The sequence below is a fragment of the Manis pentadactyla genome, chromosome 2 (genome assembly GCF_030020395.1).
Source record: "Manis pentadactyla isolate mManPen7 chromosome 2, mManPen7.hap1, whole genome shotgun sequence".
NCBI lineage: Eukaryota > Metazoa > Chordata > Mammalia > Pholidota > Manidae > Manis > Manis pentadactyla.
Window position 1 is genome coordinate 175,994,503 of NC_080020.1, and position 18,489 is coordinate 176,012,991.

Consider the following 18,489-nt stretch of genomic DNA (forward strand, 5'->3'; position numbering starts at 1 on the left):
TAAATTCTCACTTTCCTGTGCCGTTCCCCTAGGCAGCTCTGGCAGATGATCTTTCCTCCTAGTTCATCAACCAACCAGGATAGAATGAGGGGAAATGGTCAGAGAGAGATCTGTACAGACAGATGTCTGGGAAACGGTGAGGTAAGAGCTGACTAGCTTAAAACCAAACACACTTCCACCCAACTGAAATGAGAACAATAAAACAAACAAACATAGCAAAGATCTCACCAGCAGTGCTGAAGCTAGGAATACCAAGAATTTTGGTGTCATCGAGATGCAAAAATCTGGACTCTAAAACTGAGATGAGATTGTGTAATACAACGGGGTTCTTCTCATGGAGTGTGGTAGTGGGCCAAAAGGGGGTCCCACAAAATTCTCACAAATTTGCTTGATCCTGCCTCCCAATGTACTCCACACCGAACCCATTACCAAGTCCTATGAATTCCGTTTCTACATATACCTGGAATCCTCCCAATATCTCTGCATATCCATATTTTTAGTGTGTTTTTTTATATATATAGGAAAGCTTATTTATGTGGATTATTTTTTGTTCATATGATAATTGAGCTCTTTCCAATTTAAATAACTCTTCCAGATTTCATAAGTTAAAAAAAATCATAGCATCTACAAATAATGATAATTTTGTCTTTTTCCCTTCAAAAAAAAAAAAAGGGGGGACAGACAAGAAGAAAACTAAAAAATGTTGACTCATAGCTATAAAGGAAATGAATATCATGTGCATCTATCTATATGTAAAGACTATTTTAAGGACATCAGAAGTTCCTAAATTATTTTACAGCTTTAGTAGAGTTACTAAATTTACTAATATTAAGCTTTATGTAAAATCTCAATAAGACTTTGTTTTTGTAACTTGCCAAAAGGTAATTTGAAAGAGCAAGTTGAGAAGAGCTAAGAAAATTTTAATTAAAAAACAGTTAAATGGGGGCCTAGAAGATTTTAAGGTTTTGCAAAGCAATTATTCATTTGGCAATTTTAAAAGAATTCAAAGATCAGTGAAACAGAACAGAAAGGCCCTTAACAGACCCAGAATAAAACACTTTATTAATGTCAGAGGAGGTGTCCGAAATTGATGGGGAAGGTACAGATTACTCATCAGAACGGCATGGTATTCTGTGGGTAGCATGGCCTCTCTGGAAGAGGGTGACAATTCTTTGTGTGATTCACCTGGGGAAGTTGCTTATAGAGCAAACTGAACTTGAAATCTGAGGAACTTCACTCTCTCTCTGAATCTTCCTTTCTTGGCTTCAGGCCAGTCTTTGTCAGCGTAAGAAGTGTCATCCTTTAAGGAAGTATAAAAGAAAAATTGTAATGGAAACATTGTTATAAACAATGCTAAACTGATTTTCTTAATACAGGACTTCTCAGAACTTTTAATATGCCCACAGTTACCATACATCTTCAAATAAGTCATATAGCATGGAATAGTCACCAAATTTATTTCACCTTCAAACCCATTTTGTACATATTTTTGGACTAGTTTTTTATGCAGCATACTTTGGGAAAGCTAGATCACTCTTAATAGGAAAGGAGATTTCTTCATGGGTATATCACTCAAGGTTCATGATTGGAAATAACAAGCACATGTCTGTATAATTTAAGCATACAAGGAATTTATTGGGAAGGCAATCACTTGTTCTCAGACTCAGTGTGAAGGCTTGCAAATGGGGCAGGACCAAAAAAGGGTGGGCATGAGGGAAGACTCCCAGGATGTCTCCCGAAGAATCTCAGATATCTCCAAGACGGTGCATGATTGTCTCGATCACACAGCTGGTAACATCTGATAGTCTGAATCTGGGTAGTATGTCTGAGATTCAGCTGTGAGGGAGTTGTGAAGAAGAAATGTCTGACCTCCTTTGACTTTTGACTAGGAGTTAGTGTCCTGTCTACCAGAGAATTTGATATTTCTCTTTACTAAGAAGGTATTAATATCCTGGATAGTCAAGAAGAACGCAACTGTTTCTACAGCCCAACACCCTTGTCCTCATACTGACACTTCCCAAAGCTGCTGTCACTTGGTCTAGTGCAGCTGTATCTTACCCACCTGAAACACACCCTCTTTCCAAGAGCAGACAACCCATTGTCCTTAAATTATTGCATCTGCTCGAAGTACAGGGTCACTGAGCAGTGCATCTTCCTTTTTAGTTCTGTCATGATTCCATCTGAATCATCTGAACAGTTATATCCAGTGATCAGTGAGGGGAAAAAGAAAGAAAAATGAAGTTAAATAAAAAAATATAAGAATATGTATGACACAGCAAGAAAGAAATACAAGTAGTAGCTTTAACTCTTGTTTCTGTTATGTTTATGAGGCATATGATCTCCCCCCATAACTTGTATTCTGTTTTCCTTTTCCCTTTCGTCAGTACATCAACTGCCTAGTTCTTTACTTGGTGGGATAAATCAGACTTTCATTTCTGAGCTATCTGAGTCTGTTGGTCATTCTGTTTGTCAAGAATTCCAGAAGAATTCCAAACTTTACAAGTTCAACTAGAAGATTCTCCAGTGTGTCTGTTGTTGGGTTCCAGTCATAATCCCCCAGCTCCCTGTATTAGTCATCTATTGCTGCATAACAAATTGTACCCCAAAACTTAGTGACTTTAAACAACAAATATTTATTATCTCAGTTTTTAGGAGTCAGTAACCCAGTGTGGCTTAGTTAGGCACCTTTGACTCAAGGTCTCTCATGAGGTTGCATTCAAGCTGTTGGCTGGGGATGTGGTCTTATCTGAAGACAACTGGTTGGGGAGGATCATGCTTCCAAGTTCACAAAGGCATGAACACTAGAGGCAGAGATCACTGGGGCCATGTGTTTCCATTCTCACTAATAGCCATTCTCCTGCCCCTGCCTCTGGTTTGTTGTCCACTCTGATTTCCTCTGGGCTTTGACTAGTGAGACTAGAGGGATTGGGATTACTGCTCCATGGAAAGGACTCTGGGCACTGCTGGGCATTTTAAAAGACCTGGTCTCTTTTCCACCCCATTGATTACACATCCATGGTTCACCTCCAGGCATGGGAGAGTCTTAACCACAGAAGGGGGGAAAGTGACCGAACTGGTTTTTTCCTCCACCTTTACCTAGTGAAGGTCCCAGAACCCCAGGAGCATAGTGACTGGGGAAACAGGACAATGAGCACGGACTTCCCTTCTTCTCATCACTGCAGCGATTTGTGGTTTCTCAAGGTTGGCCCAAAGTTCCTGCCCTGTTTGGAAGAACTGGGATCTCATGAGTGTTGGGAGAACTGGCTGCTTTCCTGGCTGGAAGGCCTGCCTGGGGCATCTACCTTCTGCTCTGCCTTTTCTCTGCCCAGGTTGCCAGGCCAGGGGCCAGAAAGGGCGCTTGGAGGAATGCCTGGGAGCGCTGCTCAGTCCATACCTACAGGTAAGTGGGGCCATAGTGAAACTGGCCTGTGACTCACTTGGGCCCTGCAAAGTGGGAAATGAAACTCCTCATGGCTGGGATTTGTGCAGCCACTGTCCGTGAAACCCCAGAGTGTCAACAGCCCAGGATTCTGGGTGCTCTTGCTCAGCTTCCTCATGCTGGAGCAGCCTTTTGCCCAGCTACTGGCAGAGTATCTACTTGAGGCCCCCATTTCCCTCACTTGGAGTAAATGCCTGCCCAGGCCTAACCCCCTCTTACTCAGTGGGCCCCAGCTTGGGGTGGCTTCTGGATCCTTTCCTGGGCATGTGGGCATTCCATCAGTAACTCATGCTACAAACAAGCAGATATTGGGGAAGTAATTTTGGACAGAAAGGGAAGGAAACTGACAGAAGTCCATTTCTGACACTCCCAAGTTGTGTTGTGTGGCAGCTTCTCTCCCTCCAAGGCCCCGGGAGGAGACCAGGACCCCCAAAGGCCTCTTCTACCAGGGTCTTGAGTAACTTTTCCTCCACCCCCAGGCCCTGGACTATGACAGGTTGTAGATGTAGGGCCAAGAGCAGAAAGTAACTCTGGGGTTAGAGTGGGTATCAAGTGGGAGAGCTGGAAGCAGAATGCTGTAACTCCTCTGAACCCTGGTGGAACCAAGGCTCTGCAACTATACGCTGGTATAGTCCTAAGTGTCCAGGGACAGGCCGTGAGTTACAGTGAGGCCTTCAGTTCGTGGAATTAGCTAATGTCAAAGCTTAGAACAGATAGCAGTCCTGAGAGCTACAGGTGGAATGTGGTTAGGAGGAAATGAGGTAGGATGAATGGGGGACCATCCTTGTGACCCTGCATTTTCCCAGCACTTGGGCAGTATGGCGTGGGGTCCCCTCTAGGTTTCCTCATCCAGTCAGAGAAGTGGCTCCAGTCTTGGGCCTAGTCTGCCTAGAGGGAGCAGTAGGGGGCCCGTAAGTAGCATGGACTGAGCAGGGAGGTAGGATCCTCCGAAATATCAAAGGCAGCAGGAGCTCCTGCAAGTATAGGCAGCTTTCTCACTGGCCCTGCTCATTTAGTTTCCATCCCTTGTCCCTGACACTACCCTGTCACCCAGATCTACTGGTTTAGACTCAGCAAGACTGGGCCAGCTTTCTGGTCCTGTGGCCAAGTTTTTATACATTGTTGGTACCATATAAATCACTTCTCTCATGCCTTTGCTATGGAAATGAATGAGAACTGCTGGAAAGCAGCAGTAGCTTCTAGAAGACAGATCCTAATCTACAGACTGTAGGCTTCAGAGCTGAGAAATGATCAGCCATCAACTGATCATTCATTTGTCTTTCATCCATCCATATATCGATCTTCCCTCCCTCCCTCCCTCCATCCATCCATCCAGTTATCTGGACCAACTTCCTTTTCTGTCTCCCTCATTCTCTCCTTTCCTCTCGTCCCTACCTTCCAAGAAGTATTTGTTTGGAATCTGTTAATGTACAAGGTTTCTCAGAGTTGGTGGATTTCAAGCTTTCATGAGCAGCTTCCCAAGAGAAAACTGAGTCCTTTACGGAGGCCCACACCAACCCCTCTCTGCCCTGAGCATCACACACACATGAAAGAACAGTTCCTGGTCGGATGTTGCTGAAACTGCCCCCGCCCTACCCCCACCACCACTTTGAGAAGCTCACAAGTGCAGGAAGCTGGGAGGAGAACCCAAGTCTTACATTTACATTTTAACCCTGCAAGCCCCATTTTTATAGAGGGATGCTGTATCATTTAAGGTGCCTTAGTAACAGAAAGTAGACTATTTGATTGCAGATTTCCTTACTGGTCTCATTGCTTCCATGATTTCCATATCCTAATCTATGCTCCTTACCATGATTAGAGGGCTCTTTCCACAGTGTCCCTGTCTTTGTCTCTCTCTTGCCTAAAGTTCTTCACTGGCTCCATGTCACCCATATGCCAGAGTTCAAGCTCTTTATCATGGCCCAAAAGGATCTTCTTGATCTGATCATATTCTTCCTCTTTGGCCCCAAGCCCCACTGCCCCTGTCATATACTTTATGTCCCAACACCATGTCCCAAGCTAGTGACAGTTTGCCAGGGACTCTATGCTGTCTTAACCCCCCATCCTTTTGAGTATGCTAACATCTCTACCTGGAACTTTTTATTGTTACTCCTTTCTCTGTACTTCCTTTGAGCTATGCATATGCTTTTATTATGCTCCTTATCCTGTACTACAATTTATTTGCTCAGGTCTGTCTTTCCTACCAGACTATGAGTTGCTTCAGTGCCAGAACTGTGAGTTATTCATCTTTGTGGCCCAGTCCTCGTATAGTGCCTGGTACCTAAAAGGCACTCAATATGTATTTGTGGGATGAATGAGTGGGTGGGTGGATGATGGGTGAGCAGAGACTTATAGTCTTGGGAATCAATGGTTAAAATGCCCATGTAACAGACCCCCAGAGAAGACCACAGATGGCCTCTTCCTGAATGAAGAGAGGACTGAGCTGTGGCCTAGGCCTCCCAAGTTGTCTAAGCCAGGAATGGGGACCTATGGAATGACATGACGGCCTCCTACGGAACTTACTTCCCGTTTCCTCTAGATTAGAGGTCCTTGGGGAGACAGCCAGCTGAAAGCACCTGGGCCGCAGGGGGAGCATGCAGGACGAAGGCTACAGAGCGAGGCCCCTGATGCGCACTTCTCTGTAGATAGCAGAACATCTCCCTCTGGCCCCAAGGCAAATGCTGGTCACTGCTTGGGACCCACCCAGGGCTCTGTGCTCAGGATCCACTCAGTGCTCTGTACTCAGCTGTTTGCTAGCCCTTCAACATTGTCTTCTCTTCCAGCAGAGCCTCCTGCCAACACAGGTCCATCTCTGGTTCTGAGGGAACCATCCACAGTCCGTGCTGCAGGAATCTTCCTGATGCTGGTCCTGGTCGCCTCCATCTTGCTGCAGGCCATTCTCTGTAGGTCTTCAGGTTTTATTGCCTGCTTGGTCCTTCTCCAAGGCCAGTCACCTCCCTCAACATCCAGACCCTCTCTTTACTGCTCTCTAGGGGTCTCCTGCCTGTAGCATTTGCATTTGCTTCATTTCTCTTCTTTCCACCAGGAGTCACAGGGTTTCCCGTTTCCAGTAAGATGAGCTGCCACTCTTTGCCTCCCCATTCCAAGCAGATTTTCCTGACTGGGATGAGCACTCACATGCTTGTGCTAAAGGGTATTCTCTTCTGTTCCCAGGTAACGTCCACTCATTTCTGCATGCTGTGTCACTTTCTCCCCCCTCTCAGCTCTGTGTCCCTTTGATTCAGATCTTTGTGGGCAGCCCCCAACAGTGAGCAAAGGGCTGGAGTCCCAACTTATCCTTAGCCCCAATTAGATGGAGAACCTGGCCAGTAAGCAACAAATCTCCATGGTTCATCTCATCACCAGGACCCCTTCCTGTTCTTTCCATCCTCCTGCTCCTGAGGAGACTGTATCAAGAGAGCCGTCCTGCTGGCTCACTGGATATGTGACTTATCTTTCCTCCTTTCCTTGCTTTGTCTGGCCTCATGGCGTCTGCTGCTAGCAGAGCCTTACCCCTACCAGCAGGTCTTCAGAAAGCAGAGAGACGGAACATCTGCCTTCATCCAAGGCCCAAGACATATTCAGGCTCAGACTTGGAGCCTCTGCTGTGAGCCCTCTTGGTTTATTTTTGGTCTCCTATATGGCACCCAAGCCTGTGACTTAAACAAAGTGTGACAGTGGTTTGGACAAGTGGAGGGGAAAGTGGATTCGTAATTCTCCATTTCAGTATTCTCTGGAAAAGAAGTCACTTCCAGATTAGAAATCTGCCTGGCTAGCCCCTCCCATGGCCATGGTGAGGGGCATGCGGGCAGATGTAGGAGGACGTTGCCTTAGCTGATGGCCATTGGAGGAGTCTCTTAAAGGAGAGGGCTGGAAATCTAGTGATGGGGCCCAGAGGCATGTGGGGAGGTTCCCAGGGGGTATTTGAGGGCATCTCTTTACCAAAGGTAATACTCAGTCCTGACCATTCAAACAAAATTTAGGACTGGTTCCTAATCTCTGATTCTGCTTCCTGTGAGGTCCTCTAACAGAGAGCCTGTATTTTATTTATCTTTGCATCATCTGCACCTACAAGGGTTCCTGGCACATGTGAAGTGCCAAAGAGTCCATGTTTGTTGAATGAATAGCACTATGAGTGAATGAAGCAGAGGGTCCTTGAGAAGCTAGAGCCTATCCCTGCCCTTCCTTCATCATTGGGACAACACCCTGACTCCTGACCTGGGGATCCCTTTGACTGACCTTTTGACTTTTTCTGATCCAGATCCCTGGTTTATGGGCACAATATCAGATGTAAAGACCAGTGCCCAGCTGCTGAAAGGTTGTGTGGACAACATCAGCACTCTGGGTTCTGAAATTAAGAGGAATACAGGTGGTGTGGAGGTGACTGGCATTCAGGTCCAGATGGTGAATACCAGCCTGAATCATGTGCATTCTTAGATCCGGAGGTTGGAAACTGGCACGCAGGAAGCCAGTGCCCAGATCCAGATGTTAACAAGAAGTTGGGAGGAATTCAGTGATTTAAACACCCAAATCCCCAAGTTAAAAAGAGATTTGGATAAAGCCAGTGCTTTAAATGCAAAGGTCCGGGGGCTCCAGAGCAGCCTGGAGAATATCAGCAAGTTGCTCACACAGCAAAGTAAGTGATTCAGGAAAGAATGTTGCCAGCCAGTGGCCCATGGGGCCATTGGGCTGATGTGTGTGGTGGGAAGGGGTAGAGGAGCAGGGCAGGCATGGATGGAAAGTTAAGAACAGAGTACTCAGCACTGGGCTGGGGATGGACTTAGGGGCTGTTCAGGAGAGAAGGGACCAGGGACCAGCCTGGGCTCCCACACCATGGCACAGAGTGGGAAGGCATCAGGCACTCTCTCTGCCCTGGCCCAAACTTGGCCATTTTCATTAAGTTCCTTCCCTAGAGCCCAGGGACTCAGCCACTTGTGATGATCAATGGAGACTTGCTTCTTCCTCGTGGGAGAGATGGATTCATAATCCATCCTCTCATTCTCCTCTCTCTGAACCCAGAGACCCTACCATTGTCAGTCAGGCTCTCAGGATCTGAGAGAATGTCCCCAAGTTCCAAGGACCCCAGGGCCCAACCCCATTCTCCACTGTCTCTGAGAACCCCCTCAAACACCCTCTTCGGTCAGCACCCAGAGCACAAAGGAGCACCAAGCTTCCTGCTCATCCTTGTTTTCCAGATGACATTCTACAAATGGTTTCTCAAGGCTCAAAGTACTTCAACGGGAACTTCTATTACTTTTCTCAAATCCCAAAAACTTGGTACAGTGTGCAGCAGTTCTGCATGTCCAGAGATTCACACCTGACTTCAGTGACCTCAGAGAGTGAGCAGGTGAGTGCTGTCCCTGTGGGCTCTACGAAGGGCTGTCTTAGTAGCTCTATCAGGCAGGATGGGCAAAGATACCCCAAGTCCCCAAATATCAGTGGCCTAACAGTGAAGGATTGCATCTCATTTACACTGCACATTCAATAAGGGCTGGCAAAGAGTTTTCTGCTAATCGTGGTTATGCAAGGACCTCACCAAAGGGGACTTCATCTCAGCATGTTCTCCCAGTTATTGAGGCAGTAAAAGGGAACTTGGCAAATTGTGTGTTGGCTCTTAAAGCTTATACCTAGAAATAATAGATGTCACTTCTGCTCACATTTTTCATTGGCCAAAGCAAATGCCACAGAACTCCTGGCTTCAAAGAGGGCAGGGAGGGACAGTCTCTTCATGTGCCCAGAAAACAGATGTGTTTGTGAGCAGCATTAGTGACACTACATAATCCAAGTAGGCTTCTACCTGGTGAGGCAGAATATTGAATAATCCCCTTCCTCTGGGATGTGGCTAGCAGAACAGGTGAGAGCATGGGCTGGGGAGTCAGAGACCAGAGTCCCAGCCATGCCTGTAACTAGTCTTAGAGCCCTGGGAGTTTATTTAAGTTCACCAGGCCTCAGCCTATTAGTCCATAGGTAATAGCTCTTACCTCAGAGAATAAGTAAGTGAATGCACACAAATGCAGAGTGCCTCACACATATTAAGTGCTCACTAAGTTTAGCTCTTATTATCTGGGCCATTCTCCCAGGGTCTCTTTGTTCTGGGGGTTAGCTGAGCCTTTCTTGTACCCCAGCAGCTGCTTCCTGAGGGGCAGAAAGGCCTGGGTGTTGAGTCTGTTAGTTGTAGGCCAAAGACACATCAGAATTTGGAAGGGGGACTCTAGGCTCTGGACAGGGACAAGAGGCTTGGGAGAGGTCACAGTGTGTGGTGTGTCTGTGGGGCTGTCACTGAGGACAGGTGAGGAACACCCAGAGAGCTGTGGTAACTCCAAGTTGTGGCAGCGTCCCTGTTCACCCTCCTTTCCTACAGGAGTATCTGTACAAGACAGCTGGTGGGCTTTCCCACTGGATCAGCCTGACCAAAGCAAGGCATGAGGGGGACAGTATTCTAAAATCCATCAATATCATCCACCACATCAACAAAAAGAAGGACAAAAACCACATGATCATCTCCATAGATGCTGAAAAAGCATTCAACAAAATTCAACATCCATTCATGATAAAAACTCTCAAAAAAATGGGTATTGAGGGCAAGTACCTCAACATAATAAAGGCCATATATGACAAACCCACAGCCAACATCATACTGAACAGTGAGAAGCTGAAAGCTTTTCCTCAAAGATCTAGAACAAGACAGGGATGCCCACTCTCCCCACTGTTATTCAACATAGTACTGGAGGTCCTGGCCACGGCAATCAGACAAAACAAAGAAATACAAGGCATCCAGACTGGTAAAGAAGAAGTCAAACTGTCACTATTTGCAGATGACATGATATTGTACATAAAAAACCCTAAAGACTCCACTCCAAAACTACTAGAACAAGTATCTGAATTCAGCAAAGTTGCAGGATACAAAATTAATACACAAATCTGTTGCTTTCCTAAATACTAACAATGAACTATCAGAAAGAGAAATCAGGAAAACAATTCCATTCATAATTGCATCAAAAAGAATAAAATACCTAGGAATAAATCTAACCAAGGAAGTGAAAGACCTATACCCTGAAAACTACAAGAAACACTCCTAAGAGAAATTAAAGAGGACATTAACAAATAGAAACTCATCCCATGCTCTTGGCTAGGAAAAATTAATATTGTGAAAATGGCCATCCTGCCTAAAGCAATCTACAGATTCAATGCAATCCCCATCAAAATACCAACAGCATTTTTCAATAAACTGGAACAGATAGTTTTAAAATTCATATGGAACCACAAAAGACCCCGAATAGCCAAAGCAATCCTGAGAAGGAAGAATAAAGCAGGGGGATCTTGCTTCCCAACTTCAAGCTCTACTACAAAGCCACAGTAATTAAGTAAATTTGGTACTGGCACAAGAACAGACACACAGACCAGGGGAACAGAATAGAGAGTCCAGATATTAACTCAAACATATATGATCAATTAATATACGACAAAGGAGCCACGGACATACAGTGGGGAAATTACAGCCTCTTCAACAACTGGTTTTGGCAAAACTGGACAGCTACATGTAAGAGAATGAAACTGGAACCCTGTCTAACCCCATACACAAAAGTAAATTTGAAATGGATCAAAGACCTGAATGTAAGTCATGAAACCATAAAACTCTTAGAAAAAAACATAGGCAAAAATCTCTTGGACATAAACATGAGCAACTTCTTCATGAACATATCTCCCCGGGCAAGGGAAACAAAAGCAAAAATGAACAAGTGAACTATATCAAGCTGAAAAGCTTCTGTACAGCAAAGGACACCATCAATAGAGCAAAAAGGCATCCTATAGTATGGAAGAATATATTCATAAATGACATATCCGATAAAGGGTTGACATCCAAAATATATAAAGAGCTCACACACTTCAACAAACAAAAAGCAAATAATCCAATTAAAAAATGGGCAGAGGAGCTGAACAGACAGTTCTCCAAAGAAGAAATTCAGATGGCCAACAGGCACATGAAAGGATGCTCCACATTGCTAATCATCAGAGAAATGCAAATTAAAACCACAATGAGATATCACCTCACACCAGTAAGGATCACCACCATCCAAAAGACAAACAAAAACAAACGTTGGCGAGGTTGTGGAGAAAGGGGAACCCTCCTACATTGCTGGTGGAAATGTAAATTAGTTCAACCATTGTGGAAAGCGGTATGGAGGTTCCTCAAAAAACTAAAAATAGAAATACCATTTGACCCAGGAATTCCACTCGTAGGAATTTACCCTAAGAACGCAGCAGCCCAGTTTGAAAAAGACATATGCACCCCTATGTTTATTGCAGCACTATTTACAATAGCCAAGAAAGGGAAGCAACGTAAGTGTCCATCTGTAGATGAATGGATAAACAACATGGATGGAGCTAGAGGGTATTATGCTCAGTGAAATAAGCCAGGTGGAGAAAGACCAGTATCAAATGATTTCACTCATCTGTGGAGTATAAGAACATAGAAAAAAAACTGAAGGAGCAAAACAGCAGCAGACTCACAGAACCCAAGAATGGACTAACAGTTACCAAAGGGAAAGGGACTGGGGAGGATGGGCGGGAAGGGAGGGATAAGGGGGGGTTAAGAAAGGGGGCATTATGATTAGCATGTATAATGTGGGGGGTGGGGGCACAGGGAAGGGGCATTATGATTAGCATGTATAATGTGGGGGGTACAACACAGAGAAGACAATTAGTGATTCTACAGCGCGCTGATGGGCAGTGACTGTAGTGGGGTAGGTGGGGCTGACTTACTGATGGGGGTGTCTAGTAGATATAATGTTCCTCATGTAATTGTAGATTAATGATACAAAAAAAAAAGTAAGACTTACTTAGTATGACGGCATATTTATCAGGAACCAACAAACACCAAAAGGCAAACTGGGAAAAATATTAACATTGTATCTAAAAAGCACTATCTAATCAACTATATGGGCTAGAAACTTGAAGTCACCATCACTGTCAGCCATTTCTTCCTTACTCCCCTGCTCAACCCACCACCAAGTTGTAACAAGGGTATTACCTAAGTATCTCTAGAGAATGTTCACAGCTTTCCACAAAAATGACCATGCCACACCCAAGCCACCATTATGCCTCTTCTACAAAAACCGCCTAACTTAACTCATTGCTTCCACTCTTTCCCCTACAATGTATTCTCCACTTGGTGGAAAAATGATAGCTTGAAAATGCAAATTTGATCATGGTCCACACACTCACCTTCAACCAAAAAAGTTCAACAGTTCTCTGCAAATCATAATACAAAGTCTAAAACCTTAAAGAGAGGCCTGCATGACCCAGCTCCATACTTCCAGCTCCATTTAATGCCTTACTCCCTCCAGGCCCAGCTCCCTGGCCAGTCCCTCCAACACAGCACATGCTTTCCTGCTGTCAGCATTGTTATTCCTTTGACCCAGAATTCTCCCCCCAGTGTCCCTACCTGGTTAATACCTATTTATCCTTCAGGTATCAACTCAATCATCTGAATGGAAACCTCTAATCTGTGTGATGAGGCCAAATCCTCCCTAGTAACGTGCTCTCACAGTACAATGTCCTGTCCGTCCTGGCACTTGTTCAGGTTGTAACTCTACAGGCAACTATGTGATTCTCGAGTATCTATTCCCTCTCTAGACTGGTAGGATTCAGAGAAGGCTGGTCAAGTCTCTCTGCCCACAAAGTCTCACAAGTCGTTTTGCCAGCACCCAGCACAGTGCTTACACAAAGAAGATGCCTAATACATAATTTCTGAATGAACATAAATTGGCACAGTGCAGCAACATCCACAAAAACACAAGGGTTGTTCTGATTCAGAAATTCCATTCTGAGTGAAATTGTCTCTGAGAAGATAGTATATATATATATTCAAAGATGTTCATAGAGGAATATTCATTACTTCAATATTTTATAGTATCAACAACTTATGACTTTCTTATGGTCATCAGTAAGCGAAGGAGCAATGCAATCTTAAAAAAGAATGAGGTCTCCAAAGACTTTTATACAAAGACATCTGCCATACACTAAATTATAAAACAGGATGTCTAAATATTATACCATTAACCTGAAATTAGTATGTCAACTATACTTCAATGAAAAATTTAAAAAAAAAATCCCTTCTCAAAATAAGTAAGTAAATAAATATCATACCATTAAAGTACATGTACATGCTTATGTCTACATTTTTCAAGTCTGAGAAAACAGGTTAAACGATGGCCAGTGGTATCTCTGGGTGGGGGTAGGACTGCTTTCTCCTTCACAAGTTTCTATGCTGATTTTCTGCAACCAGCTTACATTACTATTGTAAACCAAACAAATGGAACAGGGTCTGCCTCTCGAGGTTGGCAACTCACCTGCAGATAACGTAGTCAGTCCTGTTTACACCATGGGTACAGTTGACGCCAATAAGTTTGTCTGTAAAACAGGGATTAGAGTTAAAGTCACATTGGCACACTACCAACAAGTGATGCGCCTTTCTGGAGAGTGACGTTTCTTGGTCACACAACACTGCCACTACCCTGAAAAGGAATAACTCTGAAGAGGAATGTGATTTTGTGTTTAGGAACATACTATAAAGAATTATCTAATAAAAGTCAAAATTCACTGTCTCTGGGAAACTGTGAAGAGCCCCCAGTTAGATGCAAGGGTATAGACGGGAGAAGGCCCGGTCAGGTCCAAACAGCTAAACCATACTGAGATAAACCCATCTGTCTTCCTAGAGAGTGCCCATCAGTCATTGATTTCAGTACAGGAAAAGGGAGTGGGAAAAAAAACAAAACAGGCTAGAAGAATAATGAAATTTGGTTTTGAGCGACACAAATGGGAGGCATTCACTTTTGACGCTGAGTTATTAAAAAGAACAGCTCCCGTAGCATTCCCTTCAAGGCCTCAAGGTGCTTCCACTCCTCCTCTCACTGTCGGCTCCCCACATACCACAGGCCCCTGCACCCCGTCAAGTACCCAGACAACAGCTCTGTCCCTATTTTATGATGAAAAAGCAAGACTTGGAAATATGTAAGTCTAAGCTACCCAGCAGGCAAACAGAACAAAGTCTAGACTCAAGTCTAAGATTTCTCCAAGTAAGCCACAGTATTTCTTAGTCCAACATTTAAAAACATTATATAGAATTTAAAATTTAAAACTGTAGTTTTTTATTTACGCCTGCAAAGCGTAGGTCTGTGACTAGCCGGTGTATAGTAAGAAAGGACTTGTTTTTTCCTGTCTTGATTACTACCTCCCTATTTCTAATCGCTACCAGTTCAATTGCTCCTCCATATGGAAGATGTTATCTTTCCTAAATGTAAACTTGGTTGGGTTACTCCATTGCTTAAAAATCTTCATTTAGCATACAGTAATGCCCACACTCTGAGCAGAGCATTTAGAACTCTTTATAAAGATATCAATCTGTGTCTCCAACTGACCTGTAATTCCACAATGAACCAAACTATGGCTTACAAGGGCCTGCATGACCCACCTCCCTCCTGCCCACTGCCAGCTTCTCTGATCCCATTTTCTACTGCTCTAAACTCAGTGCTCCCTCCCTACTCCAGCCACACTGACTTCCTTACTAGTCCTCAAACATGCTGAGCATAGTCGTGCCTCAGAGGCTTTGTACCACTATTCCCTCTGCTTTAGGACACTTTTCCACCACCCCTCTAATACCCAGTGGCTTGGTTCCTCATTTCCTTTTAGGCTGTCCTCAAACAACACCTTCATACGCCTTCCCTGACCACCCAGCACACTCCCTCCCTTCTCCATCCTGTTTGGTGCTCTCCAAAGCACTTATCATCATGACATTCCATGTACTCACTTCATTCTCTCTCCCCGGCTAGAATGCAGAGGATGGAGGAGCAAGAACTGTCCTCTGCTCCTACTTCCCACAACAGTGCCTTCAATTTAGCAGGTATCACATAAATATTTGTTGGAAGTGAACATACGAATTCCTCATCCTTTCACACTACCCCCTCACCCAGCAGAGGCTGCCTCTCCATGGCACATATCCAAGCTCTGTGCCTTTTGTACATTTCCTGATACCGGGGCTGTCCTTTCCTCATTTTAGTGAAATCCTCTCACCACCTAGCCCAGATGCTGTCTCCTCAGTGAGGCCTTCCTCAGGCTCCCCTCTTCCCATTGCACTTAATTCTTTTATTATAATTAACCCACTGTCTTACAGTTGCTACATGTTTAATGTCCTAGATAATTATACATTTCTACTGAACAAAATCTTATTCACACTGTATTCCCATATCCTAACAATAAAACTAAGAGACACTCAGCATTTACTGAATCGATTTATTTTCTGAGTCTCTACCAGTTCTAGGAGGTGGAAAATGCCTTGTCCTCTTCATCTGGGAGCTGGTGTCTGTGGAGGGGCCTATCACAGAGGTGGCCAGAATGGATGATAAGCAAGGCCCCGAGACCGCTACGGCAGAGCCCCGTCAAGTTAGCACCATGGGGGCAGACGACCAACACGGGGCCAGCCTGTGCAACGGACTACACCCGAGAGGGACCGAGATTTACCAATGTGTCCTCGGCACTCTCAGGGACCTTTAGCCCTCATGGAACAGACGGGATGCCATACGGTAGTTCTAGGGAAAGGAGCCTGGAGGAGCGAGCAAGCTGGCAGCGGCTCCCTAACATCTTAAGAGGTGATGTTTCTGTAACTACAATTTATACAAATTAGGAAATTTACCTCCTCTATAGATGCCCTGCCCAAGGCTCAGCCTCTCAGGTTCTAAAGTCAAAGTGTAGGGAAGATATGTGAATGGGGCTTATGATATTTAAGACCTAGTGCCCACATTAAATGACAAGGTTGTAGTTTAAAAGTTAATCTTAAAACTCGTGTCTCTCTCTTTCATCCCCTAACTTCCCATTGCCATCTCTATTCTTTTTCCCCTACTCCCTGTTGATATGTATATATATAAATATATATATGTGTATATATATATATATATATATATACACACATACATACACACACACACACACGCAATTATTACTGCCTGTCCAGCTCAATAGTGTATATTTCTCAAGCTAAATTTAGAAAGATGGCAAAATGAACACTTCATGCTGTGAGCCAGTCACTTTCTAAAGACAAGAGACCTCAGTTTTACAATATGACAAATACAATAGTCTTGCTGATAGTTAGATACCAGAAAAAGGCACATTGATCCTTAAAATTCGGAAGCTATTAAGATCTATTTTCAACAGAGTAAGGTAGACTTTAAAGCAGGAACAAGAAAACAGTGGCCTTTTTAAGTTCTTTCTGTCTGCAGAATGACAGTAAGAGGTGGCAGTGTCCTTCCCCACTTGAACCCAAAGTGGAAAAATAGCAGGAATATCTTAAATACCCATGATGAGTATGCCACTCCACTGGTCCATTTTTTTCACTTCTAGGGGTCTGTCTCACTCTAAAACTTCACCTTTTGTTGTCTCTTTTATATACTCTAAGACCCTGAGATTCTTTATCTTTTCCTTTATGTCTCACCTCTTAACCAATATATAAAAGAACATTTATATATTTCCCATTCAAATTTTTAAAAAATAGGTGAATAAGCTAGTTCAGTTCATATCTCTCACCAAAATCACTTTCCAAACTAACTTTCTGGCCATAAGAAGAAGTAACACCTCACTCTATTAGCATCTGACATCTGACATTTCCACTTTAATAATATTAAACACAATAGGCCCAATGGCAAAACTATTAACAATATTAAAAACTCCCAACCCCATCCAAAATGCATAGTGAAGTTCAGGTAAGAAAAAAAAAAAAACCCTCACCATTACCTTTCTTTTCTTTCAAAAACCCATTAACACCATATTTGAATTTAAAAATAGTGTCATCATGAGGTACCTAATGCCCAATCGTATAGATTTTTAAGTAAGGAACAGTTTCTGGTAAGCCCTGTAATGCAAAACAATGAAAATGTGTATTATTTCATTTGTAGGGAAAGAATTAAAAATGAATTAGATTAGCCACAATAAAACCAAGAGAGTATAATAAACTTGGCATGTCAGTAATTCTGCTAAAAGAGCCATTTTCCCCCCAAAGCTGCTTCAACCTGGAAGTATCACTTGACTTTCATTAAAACTGCAGGATGGATAGTCAATAGGCATATAAAACTGCAAGCAAAGTCCATGTGAATGAATGTATGTGTAACTAAAAATTACATAAATAGTTCTATCTAATATTTTACATTTCAGGGGCCACAAAGCGGCTGTGATTTAAGTAGAATAGAGTTGGAGAAGAACTTGGATTTGAATTGTGAGACAAAGTGAATTTCAGACACTGTTCAGAGAAATGGTATTCTTGGCTTGGGAGAAAGTAGGTACTGATAAAAGACAGAAGAGCTTAACTGAAAATCCTGTTGTTCTGAACTTAAACGGAAAGTATCAATGTGAACTTTTGATGTATTTTATTTTAAAAGCAAACATAGAAACACATTTCCTAGCTCTGACCTAGCTCTGATAAAAAAGGACTCAGGAGCCACACTGAGAAGCTCCAACTGGCCAAAGACGGGGCCTCAGTTAAGAATAATAACTGCAATGGAGTCCACAGTGATACAAATAAATAAACAAAATAAAATCTTATTGGTCACCACTACAGGATACTAGTGAATCAACTCATTATTTTGAAAACTGTTAAATAAAAGGAAAGAATCATGACACTACATCTGGGCAACCAAATAGATAATGAGGGGCAACTTCTCTTGATAGAAATATACCCAGACAATAAATGAAGAAAACAACAACAGAATTCACCATTTCTCAAAGCCCCAAACACATTTATGGATGTAGCTATCAATCATCAGTGACTGCTAATATCACAGAAGGACAATCACTAGGAGATATTAGTACTACTACCTCATCAGCAAAGGACTGTTACAAGGATCAACTAAGTCAGCGTATATGCAAGTAGTTTTTACATGGCAAACTGCTATGCAAATACTAACAAACGTTAGGTGTCACTGTCTCCCAAGGCCATGCAACTGTCAGAAGGAAAATTCTTTCCCACTGATATGCTACATGGCCAACAGATTATATGGGTTTCT

The 18,489-nt window shown here is 43.4% G+C and overlaps 1 protein-coding gene and 1 long non-coding RNA gene across 3 annotated transcripts; one reads left to right on the forward strand and one right to left on the reverse strand.

Annotated features, from left to right (window-relative positions):
* Positions 1-1,035: 1,035 nt before the first annotated feature.
* On the reverse strand, positions 1,036-4,740 carry LOC118923972 (uncharacterized). Of its 2 annotated transcripts, XR_005029413.2 has the most exons (3): positions 3,659-4,740; positions 2,063-2,189; positions 1,036-1,300 (listed from the first exon to the last, which is right to left on the reverse strand). It is a non-coding gene; the product is annotated as an uncharacterized LOC118923972 (long non-coding RNA). The 2 variants fall into 2 exon arrangements; XR_008995804.1 differs by lacking the exon at positions 3,659-4,740 and having other exon boundaries at positions 2,063-3,649.
* A 909-nt stretch (positions 4,741-5,649) lies between these two features.
* CD207 (CD207 molecule) lies at positions 5,650-10,016 on the forward strand (the record flags this gene model as incomplete). The annotated part of the gene is given in 7 exon segments (XM_036908219.2): positions 5,650-5,673; positions 5,979-6,084; positions 6,087-6,113; positions 6,226-6,342; positions 7,701-8,075; positions 8,635-8,786; positions 9,801-10,016. Coding segments are annotated over 7 exon segments (1,017 nt in total), but the record flags the coding sequence as incomplete, so codon positions are not given.
* Positions 10,017-18,489: the final 8,473 nt, after the last annotated feature.